The 17203-nt window shown below is 41.5% G+C and overlaps 2 protein-coding genes across 9 annotated transcripts in view; one reads left to right on the top strand and one right to left on the bottom strand.

Annotated features, from left to right (window-relative positions):
- The window catches only part of KREMEN1 (kringle containing transmembrane protein 1), a 32538-nt gene extending 16552 nt beyond the window's left edge, over nt 1-15986 (top strand). The window contains exons 4-9 of the mRNA XM_005488938.4: nt 1196-1320; nt 1765-1918; nt 2729-3061; nt 3679-3837; nt 4998-5082; nt 5823-15986. Coding sequence (XP_005488995.1) covers nt 1196-1320; nt 1765-1918; nt 2729-3061; nt 3679-3837; nt 4998-5082; nt 5823-5985 — 1019 coding nt within the window. The 3' untranslated portion in view covers nt 5986-15986. The remainder of the gene's footprint in view (nt 1-1195; nt 1321-1764; nt 1919-2728; nt 3062-3678; nt 3838-4997; nt 5083-5822) is intronic.
- ZNRF3 (zinc and ring finger 3) overlaps nt 7601-17203 on the bottom strand; it is a 72690-nt gene continuing 63087 nt past the window's right edge. For 2 of the 8 annotated variants that reach the window (XR_012583108.1, XR_012583114.1), the window contains 2 exons: nt 12410-16878; nt 7601-12378 (listed from right to left, as the gene is read on the bottom strand). Coding sequence is in view for 1 of the 8 variants with exons in the window: in XM_005488939.4 (XP_005488996.4) it covers nt 16835-16878 (44 nt within the window). In the remaining 7 variants the exon portion in view is untranslated. Of the gene's footprint in view, nt 16879-17203 lie in introns of all 8 variants that reach the window. The other 6 variants (XR_012583112.1, XR_012583111.1, XR_012583110.1 and 3 more) reach the window with 6 other exon arrangements.

Genomic DNA, 17203 nt, shown 5'->3' with positions numbered 1-17203 from the left:
ACTTATATGAATGTTGCTGCAGGGCATATCAAAGCCATAACTCCATGCAAGTATTTATAATTGAAATTGTATTCTTAGAGAACAAAATTAATTTCTGAACAGTATTTCAAGCAATGTTATGTCATTATAAATAATAAGTTTACTGGGTACTCTAATAGCCAATGACTGCATAAATAAAACACTCATACAGGTCTCTGAGCACATCATGTCAAACAGAGCTGTGGCAGTTAGGTGGACAAAAAGAATCCATGTCCATCTGGCACAAGAATAAAACTTAACATGGAGCTAGTAACAGATTTAATTTCAGGCATGTGAATAGATATGACAAGTGGGCATGGGATAATTTTCTGCCATTATCCCAGCACTGTATTGTACTCCACATCCTCTCCCCGGGGTGGTCATGGCTAAATTCCAGTGCTTTGATGAAAAGTGCAAAACCAAAAAAAAAACAGAGCACTGAAGGGAGAAAACTCTGATCTCCCATAGTGACCAAGGAGCCTTGAAACAACATATTAATGTAAATAGATGGGTTGTTTTCTTAAAGTAATATTGCTCATTTTTCATCTCTTTGTATGATGCTTCAGATTCATATCAGAACTCAAGTTTTAAATATTAGGAAATTCCCCTATATTAGTCCCTCCCATAAAATTTGCCAAACTCCATTCTAAAACTGTTTATGTTCCCTTCCTCAAATATTCTGTTTTGAAAACTTCCAGAATGTCATGTTTGGAAGGTCAGACAGAAATCAAAGAGTTTAATTTACATTTTCAGAATATGCATGCCAGTAGTAAAAAAAAAAAAAAAAAAAAAAAAACCACCCAAAAAACAAACCACACAACCCCCCTGAACCCACTTAATGCCTTGGGTTTTTTAAATTGCCTCTTTCAGGAGAAATGAACAAAGTATTTATCTTGTATATTTTACTGCAGCTTACTGAAACTAGCTAGACAGTCTTACAGGTATATTGCTGAGATGATATGATACTCTTTTTGTCCCATCACTCATCCCTGGGTGTGTTTGGAAAATATGACAAGAATCATGCAGAGCATGAGTAATAAAGAGCAATAAAGAGTTCCCATAGGGCAACACTGAGCCCAGAACATAGAGAGAGCTGCTCAGTGACCAGGTAGTGCATGACGGTGTCTGGGATGTTTACAGGCACTCTAGAACGACTGTTTTGTGTCACTCTTGCCAGTGCCAGGGAATCTGGGCTGTTACAAGGACCATGGGGAACCACCACCCCTGACTGGCACCAGCGAGACCTCCAACAAGCTCACCATCCAGACGTGCATCAGCTCCTGCCGCAGCCAGCAGTTCAAGGTGATTTCCTTCACATCCATTTACAAAGCTTTCAAAGACAAAAATGGCAACATGCCTAGAGGTCTCTGTTGTATTTCTCCTCCTCCCCATTTTTTTTTAACCTTTGGGAGGTCTTCCCAAAGGTGGAAGGTTGCACTTCCACCCTGCTGATCAAGCCCTCGCTCTGCATCCAGAGGAATCTGAACAAATGGCCAACGAATAACACCAGGGGAAAATAGGGTTGCTTACTGCCATTATGTCAGGGTGCCCTCCATTCCATCTTTCCCCCAGTCTTAAGTAGCATCCTGACAGCCCAAACAAAAACAGCCTGTGGTGGTTCCTCTGAGTAATCATACTTCTCCAAAACACACATTTTCTGCTGCCAGCTTTCTTGCTCAAACAACCTCCCGCTGTCACTCCTTCAAATGCTATTCCTCCCTTCCTTATGCATCTTTGTTGTCAAAGTTTGCAGGCATGGAATCAGGTTATGCTTGCTTCTGTGGAAATAATCCTGACTACTGGAGATACGGGGAGGCAGCCAGCACGGAATGCAACAGTGTTTGCTTTGGAGACCACACTCAGCCCTGCGGTGGGGATGGCAGAGTCATTCTCTTTGACAGTAAGTATTGAAGCAGGCTCAGCTTTTCCCAAAGGAGAGGCCTCACATGTTCAGCAAATTAGGGAAAAGGCTCAAAACAAAGAACTGTTGCACAGCAAACAGCAAAACACCTCCATTCGGTATAAATTAAAGCTGCTTTCCATTTCTGCCTAAAATTCTCATCCATTAATAATGTGAAATAGCTATGCCAAGAAATTATGCTTACTCATGCTCCAGAGGTTCTTTCACTTTCCTCACAAGTGGTACCAAGTCAGCTGTCACAAACTCCCTAAGCATTGATCTTAATAGAGAGTAAATTTTGGAAGTGCATGTATGGATATGCACTGTCAGTTTGTGGCATTTGAGTTCTCTCTGGATTCACTGGAGTTTAAGTTTTCAATTTCCTACAGCTGTGAAGGAATGTCAGTCATTAAGCAGTGAGAGTTAATAGTCACTAATCCACTTTCCTGCCTGCCTGGTTTAGAGTAGAAGCCCCTGAATCAGTGATTTATCTTTCATCCCATTTCTGCAGGGATGCAGGAGAGGGTTCCTGGTCACACACAAGGACAAAGGAAAGTTGCAGTTTTCAAGACTGATGCATAGGTCAAAGTAATGAGGCATAAGTATTTCAAGAAAAGGCAACAAAAGCTGTGCTGAGGGAGGGCAAGAGCAGCTGCAGAGAGTGCATCCTGCTGGCCTAGCCAGCCTGTACCTTCAAGTCACATTTAAGTATTAGAATCTGCAGGGTGCTAAAGCTTTGCAAAATTAATGTAGTTCTTCTTTTTTTCTTTCTTTCTTCCCATTTTCCCCCCTTTTCTCTTCTTTTCACAGCCCTTATTGGTGCCTGTGGAGGGAATTACACTTCTGCTACAGCTGTGATCTATTCCCCAGATTTCCCTGACACATATGGCACAGGCAAAGTCTGTTATTGGACCATACAAGTTCCAGGAGCATCCCAAATCCACTTCACCTTTGTCCTTTTTGAAATCAAAGATGCTACAGATATGGTGGAATTGCTGGATGGTTACACCTACCACGTTCTGGCTCGTTTCAATGGCAAGAACAAGCCTCCCCACACCTTTAACATCTCTTTGGATTTTGTCATTCTGTACTTTTTCTCAGATGACATCAATCAAGCCCAGGGATTTGCTATCAGATATAGAGGTAAGAGGCCACCTTTGCTGTTTCTACCTTTCAGTGAAGCATTTAATTCCCACAGGAGATTTCTGAAGTGGAAATTAAAGAACAAATATTTCAGCTCTTATCTAACAGGTGTTTCATCTCTCTTGTTGCCATTACTCACTGGGTGAAAATTTCACCAAAATTTCTCTCCGTTCAGAACATTCCAGTCAGCTACATCATAAATAGAAAAATACAGGTTTTCAAAACCTGCACTTTTCTATTTATTTAATAATTTAAAAATTCAATTCTATACCTTCCTGTTAAAACAGATTGAAAAATGACAAAGGAAAACAAAACAAGCAATAATCCATCTGCACATTGGTTTATCTTGGCTCCTCCCAACAGTTTCTCCCTCTCCATCACAAGAAAATGTCCTTGAGTTGTACCTGCTGTTATGATGAACAGCCAGCTTCCAGAAAAATTCTGAGAACCCCAGCCTGATGAAGCACAGGCTTTTTTAGGAATCAGATATGATTTGATTATTTGAGTTCTCTTATGTAAACCAGAGAGCAGCATGTCTGTTTATAAGCACAAAATAAAGTCCAATTACACCTGTTAAGAGATTGTTTATTATTGTAATCATACTGCTGTGTTTTCAGCTGTGAAGGACAATGTGCACCAAAACAAGATCCCAGTGAATCACACCCTTCCAGAGAGGACAAATGAACAAGCAAATCTCAGCATCAATGCAGCCCGGTCATCAAAGATACTCTATGTCATCACAACCAGCCCAAGCCATCCAACCAGCTCCATGCCTGGTAATGACACCAAAAAATGTGGAAATGGGAAAAAACATTTTGCCCAAGTAAAATCTGGAGTCACTATTCCTCTGCTGCCTCCTCCACATTAGCAGATCCACTGTGCATCTTACTAAAAAATGAATTTTCATTCAGTCTAATTAGCACTAACTGGGATTCTCTCATTACATTTCAAAACACTTCTCAGCCAAGTCAGAAACAGTGTGAAGATGATGAGTTCTTGAGAATGAAAGCATCTTAACATACATGAGTCAGAGCATCTTCCTTACTGCAATCAGCTTTAGTGACCTGCATGCCACAGAAGGGCACAAATTGCTGAGAAAAGAGCAAACTTTTCTTGTAGAGTCTAGAATAGCTTGAATGCTGTTTGCATCCCTGTTACCCCAATTAACAAAAGTCTCAGCAATAACACAAAGTGGACTAGACAAGTTAATGGGTGTAGGGGAGGGCTCACTGAGAAATGTCATGTGTTTAGAACTCAGCTTCAGGACATCCCTGAATTCAGGAAATTACTGAGCTGTGAATAATTGAAGGCTGGAAATGCACTCTTGGTGAATATCACTATTATTCTCTGTTGTTAAACCACTCTTTTATGTATCATTGGAGCGGGGCCTCAATCCCACAGTCCTGGAGCTGCATCCCACACCTGGAACAGGAGCTGCACACCCAAACCTGCCAAGGTGCAGAACCTGCCCAGGAATAGTCTGGGACCAGCCCCAGCCTAATGCTGCCTTACCACAGCTACACCTAAACTGCCTTAGTGTTAAACTGCTCAGGAACACCACAGAAACTGAACCCTTGGGTTTTATACAGTTCCAAAAATACTGATCAAATCATCATGTACAGGCAGTGCTTTGAGGAAGGGGCAGTGGGTGGAAGGGAACTTCTGCTTCCTTTCCTAGATAATTTTACTAGCATATGCTTTGAATTTTGCCAGCTTTCAATTTTATTGGGAGGAGTTCTGCAAGGGAAAATAGTTCTGACTGAAAGCTGTACGGTTTGTGCCAGTCTGCAGAAAATACTTGCAGGTTTAAGGCATTGTCAAATTCCAGAATTGAATAAAGGATCACAAAGCTGTTTGTTCCTTTCATGCAATATTCTTACTGTAAAAACTGTAAATAAATGAATGTACTGAGAGCTCCCCCTGTTCTCTTTTGCAGAATGGACAATATACAGCCTCACAGCACTGCTCATCCTAAGTGCTACAGCCATAATAGCAAAGATACTTCTGCATGTTACCATGAGGTGAGTGTGCAGCAAAACCAACCTAAGAGAACCAAGATCTCAGCTCTGAACCAAACCTGGGGCTCCCCTCTGCCTTCCAATTGTCAGATTTGCCATATTCCAAACCAAGTTAGTCATTACATATTTGAATTCTCATAGAAGATCTTAAATAAGGACATTTTTTAACTTTCCAGTCTGTTAGGATAGCATTTGCTACTAGACTGTCTCTTCTGCTATTGATTTGACAAGATTTGTACTTTAGGGGGAAGGAGGAAAATGTTACCAGACATCCAGGTTTGGTGAGAAGAGGTCAAATTATGATAATACTTTGCAGGGAAAAAATTAAAACCTCCACACTCCTACCAAGTAAATTTTGGGTCCTCTAGATGGACACTCACTGAAATAAACGATGGGTGAGTTATCAACAAACCAAAATGTTGAATATTGTATTTACAAAGTACAAACATGTTTAAATATACAAGGAAAGTATATTAATAGCAACTACAATAATAACAACAACTCCAGTCTGTAGAGCCCTCTTAGCTTAATGTCAGTGCTGTCATAGGGTGGCAGAAGGATACCTAACTTTTCATTTAATCAAGCCAACCAAGAAACACTCCAAAAACCTGCATTTTGCACAGCAGGTAGAAAGAAGTGTCACAGATGCAGAGGAGGCTATGAGCAGTCCCAGTGCAGACACATTGATAACCACAGCTACCCAAGCACATGAACACAAGAGTGAATTCACTCTTGTTTCCTAGGTCCCACCAGATTCCAGCTGCAGCTGAAACAGAGGATTGCAGTGATGTCACTACTGCTGGTGAGATCTGGAGTATATTTTACCAACCATCCACATCAATTTCCATCTTCAAGAAAAAGCTTCGAAATCAGCAAGATGATTGCAACCCACTGGTGGGAGACTGAGCTTTTATCTTGCAAGAATTGATCTCCTTCAAATCCAGGTGACTTGAGATTAATCTTCCTTTTCTTCCTCCCAACCTCATACCTGTTTTCCAAAAAGTCCATTTCCAAAGGCCTTTGAGTGACTTTGCCTCTCTGCTGTTCTCTTGGATCTAGCAGTGACAATGGATTTAATTGCAGCAATAATTCTGAAATACCTGGTGCTCCTCAAGTCTGTAGTGCTGTTAATTACTGCCTTTAAAACATTGCACTTAAAATAGATGTAAAAACTTGTAAAATTCAACATGTCCTGTACCCCTGCCCAAGGTAACTGAAGGGGTTTTTACAGGTTGAGGATTTCTTGTGTCCCCCTTGCCTGTGCCACTGTATTAGATCAGGCTACTTTAGTCCTTTTATTCTCAAGCTGAAGACAGAGGTGGGTACTGCTAACCTGTTCAGCAAACAGAGCTTATTTACCTTGATGTAAACAATCTCAATGGTATTGTACAGGAGAATGGGAATCAAAGACTGGAAAAATGATCAGCCTGGTTGCTCAGTGCTGCGCTCTTTCTGCATGTTCTGTGCTACAATGAGAGATGCAAACATAAAAAATCAAATTCAGGATGCCTCTATAACAAGATTCAGCTACTAATATGCATTTTGGTTGACTAGAGCTCACCAGGTCAGGGCCTGCAGGAGCATTGAAGCCTTTTAAATGACTCTGTCTGACCCATCATTTGCTGATGTTTATGATCATTTTGTTCATATTCACAGTGATCCTTCAAAAAACTAATTATACTCCAGCCTGAAAGCCAGCATTGATCCTGGGTATAAGCTTAGGGCTTCTTAAAGGATTGTCCAAAGATAATCCACTGAATTTTTATCAGTGAGGCTGACTAACCAATTTTTGCTCTGAAGTCACATGCATTGATCTCAGCAGCCCAAACATTTTACAAAGTTGTTGGCTGCTATCACCAACTCCCCTGGGCCAGGCTGTGCAGCTGAGCATGCACAAAACAGCTGCCTGGACACTCACCTGGGAGGAGAAGCATCTCCTTGCCTGCAGCACTAAAACTGAGCTGAATTTTTAAGGTAATTGCCTTACTTGTCAAAGAACTGAAACATCAGTGGGGTTCTGATCTGTGAACTATTTTCTTTGATTGCAACAGACAGTATTAACTATTTCTGCTCTTTGGTGGACTGGCTGTCCATCCACAATACTCAGATTTCTCATCCCACCACCACAAGTGGGAAACAAGTGATTCCAAGGGATCAGCAGTGAATCTTTCAGCCTCAGCAAGTTCAGACCAGCAAGATATTTAGGAAAAACTGTCAGTGCAAATGTCAGATAAATTGACTGGAAAAGTTTACAGTGGGCAGCTCCTTAAACTCAGTTAGAGAAAGTTCACTAAGAACCATTAAACTACACTAATTCTAGTTAAATTTGAACACTAATTCTGGTTAAGTCTGAACATGTACCAATGGTCTGCATACACCAGATGTGCAGTCAGAGAACATCTATTAAGTACATCTACAAAAGATAATTAAGAAAAGTAAGAAAATTGGCACTGAGTTAAAATTCATTCCAGTATCTGCCCTTATGATTTTTAACATATAACTCCCTCCTTTTTGTGAGAACTACAGATTTCACTGAAAAATCAGAGCATCAATTAAGCAGTGAAATATTGTGCCTTACCACTGTAGATCTGGTCTTTTACCTGAACTGAATTCAATCCAGCTTGATTTATGCAGCACAGATGAGAGCTAGAGACAGCTGAACAACATCACAATGCATGCTTAAAAGAAGCCAGACTTTACTAAGCCAGCAATTATGGAATTGTTTATATAAAAAATGGAACAGCATGGGAACATCTAGTACTTTCTTGCATGAGCTGCTGGAAAGAATACAGGAAAATATAATTACAGTATTAGCTAAATGAAGACAGGACAAGTTGTAAAAGCGATGCTGGTTCTCTCTTACGTGTCACCATGTTGGACCAAAAACCATTGTCTGTTTCAGACCCAACACAAGTTCTCAAATTGCCTTTTTAAAGGTAAGGTTTTGCATCATGTTGTGTGGAAAAGAGTTCACCTCAGAGATTCAGAGCAAAACAAAGCAGGTTGGTTCCTAAGCATCCTTAATTTGGTGTACAAACAGGAAACCAGGCAGAGAGAACCAGTGTGCTGCCAGATCCTCAGGAGCTGCTGCAAGCACATAGTGCTTATCACAAAGTGATGAAGCTTTGCTTGCCTTATCAAAGGCAAGTTAAACATTTTGTCAGAGAGACTTTGATAAAGCAGTTACCTAATGGTGATAAACTGAAAAAACATCAGAACACCCAGTGACTGATGTACACCTACTGCAGAAAGAAAAAATACAGAATGCTACACTTCTCTTCATTAGTGAAGAATTTAATTTCACTATAATATTAGAGAAAATATTACAAACAGCAACAAAGACTGACACTACTAATGCAAAATCTACAGAATTTAAAAAATGAGATATTTGCATTGCTCCCTTAGCTCCTCAAATATTTTTTAAATCAAATTGCATTTCATGGGACTTTCATGGGGAGCATTAATCAAATTTATGTACTAAGTCCCATAAAACCAGCACTTACAGCAGATTAACTGGTCATGTTAACAATAAACAGGACTAGTATTAGACAGTGCATGGGTAATTCACTGATAAAAGCATAGAAGAAATTATGTTTTCCCCCCACAGAATTTTTCAGATTGGCTGATTCTAGATCTTGCTAGTGCTAGGAAACAGAGCAATGGATGGAAATTCATGGACAGGGTCCCTTAAATAGCACTTATTACTTTCCAGGGCTGAGAGCATGAAGAGCAGGTAGATCCCCAGTGTGGATTTTTCCCAAATGTGTAGGGCCACTGACACTGCTAGTGGAGCCACTTCAGGGTGTGGTATCCATTAACACAGCATGTTCTAATCTTTGCTGTAAGGGTTTGGGGGAGAAAGAAGCAAAAGGTGTGACCAGGCACAAGTGTTGTAATCCAACAAAAGAAATGCCCCTACTGCACAGGCAGCTGAGAGCTGACACCTCAGCAGGTCCTGAGAATAACTGAGAAGAAGAGAATATTGAGAGAGTTATTGAGAATAACTGCAGAAGAATTTGTTTGGAACTCCTGCCTAGCAGTCCCCTCAGGAGGCTGGACAGGCTGCAAAGGTGACACTGGTACAATGTCAAAAGCAATGCCAAAATCCTAATGAGGAGCTGCCTCCTCCTTCCCAGGGATTTCAGCTCCTGCCCTGGCCCACTGCTCACTCTCGTGTTGGTGTGACCAGCTGTGTAGTGGTGCAATAAACTGATCAGGGCAAAAACTGCCATGGCTTTTTCTTCCCTGAGTTCCTTTTCACAGAGCTGAGCTCTCTGCCCTTGCCCCTGGCTGGTGGCACAGGGAGATGAGCTCAGAGCTCCCTGAGTGCACACTGGGCAGGCAGTGAGCCATGGGGCAGATGTGTGCCCCAGGGACAATGAACACTTCTGCTGGAGCTCCACAGCCGTGGGTGAACCTGCTGCCTTCACCCAGCTCCAGCGCCCTCCCCTGTGTGTGCCCCTCACATGGAAAGGGGCCAGCTGACAAGTGCCTTCTCCTTCAAAATCTACATTTAAAACTAGTTTAGTTTGTTGACTACATGATTTTATATGTATTTTTATCTTAATATTGTTATGTTGTGGGAAAATAGAGACTTTGTTATGTAAAAATGTGTGATGTGTTATCATAGTAATATATATATTTGTATATGTATAGGAAATGCATTATTTAATACAGCATATTATGCTTCTATCTTGCTAACATTTTATAGGAAGAAAAGATGTTAGTTTACACTCTGGGAAAAATAAATTTTCTATACACTGTAACCATAGGGAAAAAAATCAAAGCTACTTCTTTGATGTATATGATAGAAAGACATTGAGAATAAGGGAACTCAGCCTCAGTTTTGTGACAGAATAGATGCTGATAAAACAATTGCTGTAAGAAACATTTTCCTCCTTTGAATCTCACTTCTAGCCTGTAATTGTATTAGGCTGTTCATAAGATTCTGCAAATTCATGTGCATACACTCTCTGGATGATTTTTACCATCAAACATGTAATCTGCTTTTGCAATCAAGCATTAACATAATCTTCTTTAGGACTTGTTTCTGCCAGATTTTCTACAGCCAGGACAATGCTGAGGAAGTTTATCACATTGCTCATGCAGAAATCCAGTGGGATTGCAGAATTAAAGTCTGTGTATTCCAATCCCCCAGCAATAATATAAATAGGAGATTTTTATGGCTAGCCCTGGAAACTGCACTGAGTCTGCAGCCTGGATCACTACAGGTCAAACACACCAGCAGACACATGGCTGCCACTGAATGAGCATAAATAGCAATTCCACTTTCATCTTCTGCTTAATAAGCCCTCTCAGGCAGTGGGAAGGAACAGAGTTTTCTAGTGCACCACTTTGCCTAAAGGAAGGGTGAATACAAAAACAACTCCTGACAAAAACTCGTCCAACTGGTTCTTACTGCCCTGCAGCAGTACTTCACAATCTTCCAATGAAATACAGTTCACTGATAGTTTCACCTGAATATTGTTCTGGACATTAATGAACAATTCTGCTACCTTAAGAGTGAAAAATACAATTGCCTTCAGACCATACAATTCTTTTTTACAAGACATCCCCACTGGACACAAATTTCACGCCACTCAGACTTTCCCAGATTTACTGAGCACCTGTGCTTTGGGATGAAATCTGGCATAATGAACTTCAGACTAAAGACATTTTGCTCCAAATCCAAAAGCTATCACATGAACAACATAAGGCTGTCAAGAAACCAGAATAAATCAAATTTGAGGTGACTTGCTGCTGAAGTATGCACTGTGTTTGTAACTGTTCACCCCGCATTCAGCAAATGGTTGTAAATAATAATTATGAAAAAATAAATACAGTGTATTTGTGCAGGAGGAGTTCAGTTAGGATGACAAAAGTGTATACAAGCATGAAATAAAGGAGGCAGAAACTGCTGCAGCTCACCAGCAGATTACAAGAGCACTGCCTGCTGTACATGTTAGAAGAGAGTAATTAGAGCTGAGAATGATTACTTTACATATGAAGTATGATACTGCTCTGAGACACAATCTCTGAAGTAACAGCAAATTGAAAGTATTCAGTTTATGTGTTTTCAAACTCTTAAAAACTGTATAAATTCGTTCAGGGTTTGCTTTGCAATTGCAGCACTGTGTAATGCTGTTTCCACTTTATTGCAAGATTCATCTTTTCTCTAATTAATTCCTCCTGGCCAAAATAATGCTACATTTTAAGAAACCTTCAGCAACCTTTTATGTAAACAAGCGACAAATACCAAAACTGTCTCCTTTTCATGAAAACTCACTTTTCTTTTAGAAACACAATTGTCACAGGGGACTGGTCTCCCCTTACACAGGGGAGGTTACTCTGCTCTCCTTTCTTGCCATTCTGGTTATGAGACTCTGGCACTTTGGTTCTTTCTGGGAACTGTTCCCTTCTTTTTTCTTGTTTGTTTCCTAAGCAGCAGTTTCATTCCCCACGAGGGAAATGTGTTGTTTATTCTGAAAGAGACACTTTTCTATGAAGCATTTAAGTCACAGGAGCAGGGTGCTTTCACTGCAAGATAAAATATCTGGTTTCAGGTCTGCCATTGTCTCCCTGGCCAGAGAATTAGGCCAGGCTGGCTCCACAGGGTATGGACATGGCCACCCTTTTAAGGGCATTTTTCTCTTCACTCTACCCAAGCAACAACAAACGTCACCTAACAGCTGCCATAGGATTTGACAGATGCACACGATATTGCAGATAGTGTTACAGTAATGTACAATCCACTAAGAATAATCTGCTTCTACTTGTCTTTTTCTACTGTATCAAGGTTCTGTGGAGGCTTGTGGTGCCACCTTTTGTCACAAATTTGTTCCTTAAGCATCGAACCTGAAAAGTAAAAAGAACCTCCCCCCTTGCCAAGTATCCAAATGTTCATTGTGAACGACAATATTTACATTTAGTCATTTTTAAAAAACCACAACAAAGACTAGACAGAATTTCACACAGAGCTAGCACCACACACAAGCTCAGCCCTGCTATGTTTCACGCAGACAGAACATGGGCTCACTGGTTATTCTGTGGGACAGCCACAATACAGAGTGCCACCACACAATTTCAGAAGGCTTTCAGCATTTACCCATACAGAGTAAACACCTTACCTCATCAGAAGGCTTCAGCCATCTGCCCATACAGAATAAAATCCTGGAACTACAGAAGGCTTCAGGCATCTACCCATGCAGAGTAACATCCTGTCCTTTCAGAAGTCTGCAGGCAACTGCCCTTCTGGTTCTTTAGCCCAACCTTTTATCCCTTCCTGTTAATGCCCTGCACCTGTGTGCCCCTCATTGTTCATGTATTGCACCTGTGTGCCCCTCATTGTTCATGCATTGCACCTGTGTGCCCCTCCTGTTAATGCCCTGCACCTGTGTGCCCCTCATGGTTCATGCATTGCACCTGTGTGCTCTTTATGTTGATGCATGGCACCTGTGTGCCCCTCATAGCTCATGCCCTGCACCTGTGTGCCCCTCATGCTGATGCAGTGCCCCTGTGTGCCCTCTGTTCCTTTGGTGGTTGATCAGTGCCCCTGGGCACTCCATGGCTCGTTGTTTCAGTGCTGCTCACCTGCTGCTCACAGCTGTGCCCATTGGGGATGGGGCTCAGCCACAGCCCCGCTCCCAATGACCCCAAACTGTGTCCCTACAGGACACTGAGGGTGGTGGCATGTCCTGCTCCTAAAAGCACAATCACCTGGCAGTTTTCTTCAGAGCAGGGAACAAGAAAACAGAACACCAGCAGTAGGAATCAGGAGGGTGGAGGGAGGGAAGGGAGATTCAGATGTGACCTGTCAACATATGAGTTACCAGCCACCCACACAGGGGGCTTTATGCTATTTGTAAAATCAAATGTTTTGTGAACTAATTTGAACTAAAGGCATATCTGTAATCACTGCAATTGCCCAGACTCTGCTCACTGAGCAAAAAAAGGGGCACATACTTTAATTGGGAAGCATCTGCTCCTGTTGCTCTTCCATTGCTGTGCCCGTCTCCCACACAGAGCAGGGTTTTCTGTCCTACCTGAGATCAGGATGGGAACTGTCCTCGTGCTGTGAAGGGTCCCCTACAAAACAATACTCTTGAGCAGTCTGTCATCCCAAATGGGGTTATCACACATGAAACAAGGGTTGGATAGCAGTAAAGCTCATTTCTTGGCTGAATGCTGAGGTGAATGAGTTATAGTGCATTTGAACATGGATGAGAGATGGGGAGCACCAGGTGGAAATCTCTCAGAGATGGAATAAGCTGGAGAATCCTGAAAAAGGCTCTGTGAGTGTCTCACTGGATGGGAAATGAATAGCACATGCAGGTGAACTGTTGACACAGTAACATACATAAACACACATGTATATACACACATAGAGCCACACAGCCCAGGCTCCCCTCTTCTGGAGTCTGCACAAACATCTCTGATGAAATTGTGCTCTCTGCTGACAAAACAAGCACCACAATATTCATTTTCACTAAAGCAGGACCAGTGATTCCGTGATGCAGGGCAAGGACCTGGATCTTGACTATTCAAGCTATGATTTACCCAGCTGTGCCCACCTGTATCATGCTCTTTCAAAACAATTTTATTTCAGGGCAATAAATTACAATAAATTACTTTTATCTGAAATTACAACAGAGTTCGGTTCCCCTGCAATGAGGAACAGGCAGGATCCAAACACAAATGAGGATTTCTTTTAGCAGATGTGGAACTCCCCTGTGCCTGGGGGGCTCAGGGGCTTGTGTGACCCCTACCCCACACTGCCCCCCAGTAACTGGATGCTGTGTAAAGGCATATAAATATCCACCTATCTACTGTTTAAAAAAAAAAAGGGAAAAATGTTGTTTATTAGAGTTCATCCCAGTATATGTAGGACTGTACTTTGAGAACAGTTATCTATGTCCTTTCCCCCAAAACAAGAAGGACAACTCCCACATGTATATGCAATAAAACTGTATTTTTTGTGTGGTTTTGCCTTTTTTTTTCTTTTAATACAGACATTTGTACACTTTCTTACAAAACTGCAAGTAACTACACTTCTCTTAAAATCATTTTTGGTCGGCAAGTACTGTAAAATCTTTGTGTGCAATTATCATGTATTTACAGGGCCTCGTGTTAGTGATTTTCAGTGATTATTACAATAATGTCACACACTCTCAACATAAGACATGGCTTAAGATAAATATATTAGTAAATAAATATTCTGAGAACATATTTCCATACATGAAATGTGCTGCTATACATATACAGAATATATACAAGATGCTTTCTAGCTTTTAAAACATTTTTAAAAATGGTAATGAAGGAGAAAGAGCCCTTTGACCATATTACAAATCTTTACAGCAAATTTTATACAAAACAATTTTAAGTGCTATAAGACAATTTTAATTAAAAACATTTTAAATAGTGCCTCATGAGCCAAACACAACGACAACTGTTCATGTAAGTAGTAGAAAGGCATTTTGTTATAAAAACCATCTATCATGGCCAGCTAGCCTGTGAGTCTGCACTGGACAGTTTTATGTTAAATGGCAGAGCCAGCACAGAAGGCAGGTGTAGGTGTCTGTGTGTGGCCTGCAGAGATTTGTACCAGCAGAGATTTCCACAATGTGTGGGACCAGCACATCTGGGATCACCAGGAGCCAGAACATTCAAATCTTTGTAAGAAACACTTTTACCACAATATGCTGTTTTAGTTACAGAGTACAATGTATCCTAGGTGGCCTTTACAGCGCCTCACAGAACACCAAGCAGAATAACCAAGCTAGTGTACCATAGCTTCTAAAATGCATTTCTTTTTTAGTGGAGGAAGGAGAGGGTAAGACTTAAAAATTTAAAAAGAAAAAATTTTCAAAAATGACAAACCCTTAGAGTTTGTTCTCCCAACACATACCACTTACTTCAGTCATTCAGAGAATGAATAAGTTTTTAATAAGCTTTATACACAGAAAATGTGTTTATTGAAATTTTTCTTTTAATCTTATACCCAGATATTGCCTTGTATTAATTCTCTGAACAGCTGAATTTTGGTGCTTGTTGACTGAAAAGACGAAATGTGAATTCCTTTAGGTGGAACTTTTTTCCTAACTTACTGGGTATGAAAGCAAAAGGAAATAGATGAATGTATTTGTTATTTCTTAGATATCTGTTTCCTTCTTTTAAAATAGTTCATTTGGGACTACAGAGAATTACAAATTAGCTTTGCTGGTCTCACAACCAGCCCAGTGCTGTCAAGGACATTGCTTTGGCAGAATATGAAGTGTACATCTCTATTTCTTGTCTTTGAGTATCTCCAAAGTGTACTGAACTTGGGACAAATCTTTTCAGAAGACTGGCACTGTGGGCATTAAATACTTAGTTTCCCTTTAGAAGAATTCCTGCTGTGAATACACCACAGGATGACACTGTGTCCTCAGGCACATGCAGCATGACAGGCAATTTCACCCATGCTATGGTAGCCTCTTACTCAGAAGCTGCTGTTTCCACAGGAAACAATTGCTATCAGAAGTGACGACATGAATTATCTCATGATAACAAACATCCCCACTAGGACAAGAACAAGAACAAAAGGATGTGCCCAGGCTAATGGGGTACAGAGAGCGCTCTGTACACAAGACAGAAATGAAGCACAACCGGCTGGGCCCAAGAAACCTTTAAAACAGATCAATCTATGGAAGCTACATCAACCACAGCAAAGAAGAAAATAATGATCAAACCAAGTCCCTCACTTTGCCACACACACAGAAGGTGACAAGCACTGCTTCCCTTAGGCATGCTTGCAGCCTGGAAGGAAACAAGAAACCCTGTTTCCAAAATGAGCCAGCAAAGCTGTGAGCACACTGCAAGCTCTGCTTTCCTGCACATGCCAGCATTCCTCACAGCTGGAACAGGGGCTACAGGTGCCTGAAAAACTTCCTATGGAAGGAAAAGTTCATTACCTACAAAGGTAATACCCTTTCTAAGCACTTTGTTCGAGCATCTGCTTGAGGGAGAGGTCCCCAGCATTCTTCACTGGTCAGAAGATACAATGAGGTCCACGGTTTAAATACAGAAGTGAGGATGAGAACATTCTGAGCTCTCAGTTTCCTTATCCCCACTCTGTTGAAACTAATCCTAAAGGCAGGACACCTTCCTAGGCAAACCATCAGAGCAGCATGAAAGGGGGGAGAAGGGAAGAGGAGAAAGGAGACAGTCCAATGCTTCACCTCCCTCAAAATCACTCACATAACTGGCTGGCTGCTAGGATTTGCTACTGGGATCAGTCAGTATCTGAGCATCCATTCAGCAGCTGTATCCCTCTGGATTACTATATTTCAAGGTGCTATCTGGTTTCTAAGGCAGGTGTAGCCCTGAGCTTATCAAAGGCTGGACTCCTTCAAGCAGGAGATAACAGCATCTACACATAGCCTGGCTTATTTAACACACTGTGTTACCTCTCAGCAAGAGGTCACTTCTAAAAAGAAAATATAAATAACACTTTGTCATTAATATAGAAATGGCACTAGAGCTCAGAAATGCTCCACACCATGTCCCACATGGGCTTTGCACACAAATCAAGGCCTGAAGCTTCAGTCAGGAGGGACAAAGGAGACAATCAAACTGATGTGAACACAGAGGAAGTAGGGGAGGGACTTCTCCACATTACCACTTTTGTGTGTTTGTCAAAGCTTAAAAAAATTAAGTCCATGAGAATTTGGAGTCTCTGATCAGCTCCACTTCTCCATCTGGGATCTTCTGGTCAGGTCTAGTCACTGATTTGGCTTCTCTCCAAGGGATGAGATCCAGCACCTGAAGGACAAAGAAAATAAGGAACATTGCATGTAGAATATTGCACACAGTTTGGGCCCCCAAACAAGACCCTCAGTGAGTGGAGTTTCACAGAGAGCCAGGATGCTCAGAGGGCTGCAGCACCTGGAGTGCAGGGGCTGAGGGATCTGGGCTGTCCCGCCTGCAGCAAAGGCATCCCCAGCAATGCCTGCATGGAGGCTGCCCCAGGATGAAAGCACAGTCCTCACACACAAGCATTCTGAACAACAGGTGAGGAAGTTGAAATGTGAGATGTTCACACTGGATATAAGGAAAACCTTTTGACCATGATGGCAGTCAAGCACAG

The sequence above is a fragment of the Zonotrichia albicollis genome, chromosome 18 (genome assembly GCF_047830755.1).
Source record: "Zonotrichia albicollis isolate bZonAlb1 chromosome 18, bZonAlb1.hap1, whole genome shotgun sequence".
In the NCBI taxonomy this organism is placed as follows: Eukaryota; Metazoa; Chordata; class Aves; order Passeriformes; family Passerellidae; genus Zonotrichia; species Zonotrichia albicollis.
This window is presented reverse-complemented; position numbering and strand designations above follow the sequence as displayed.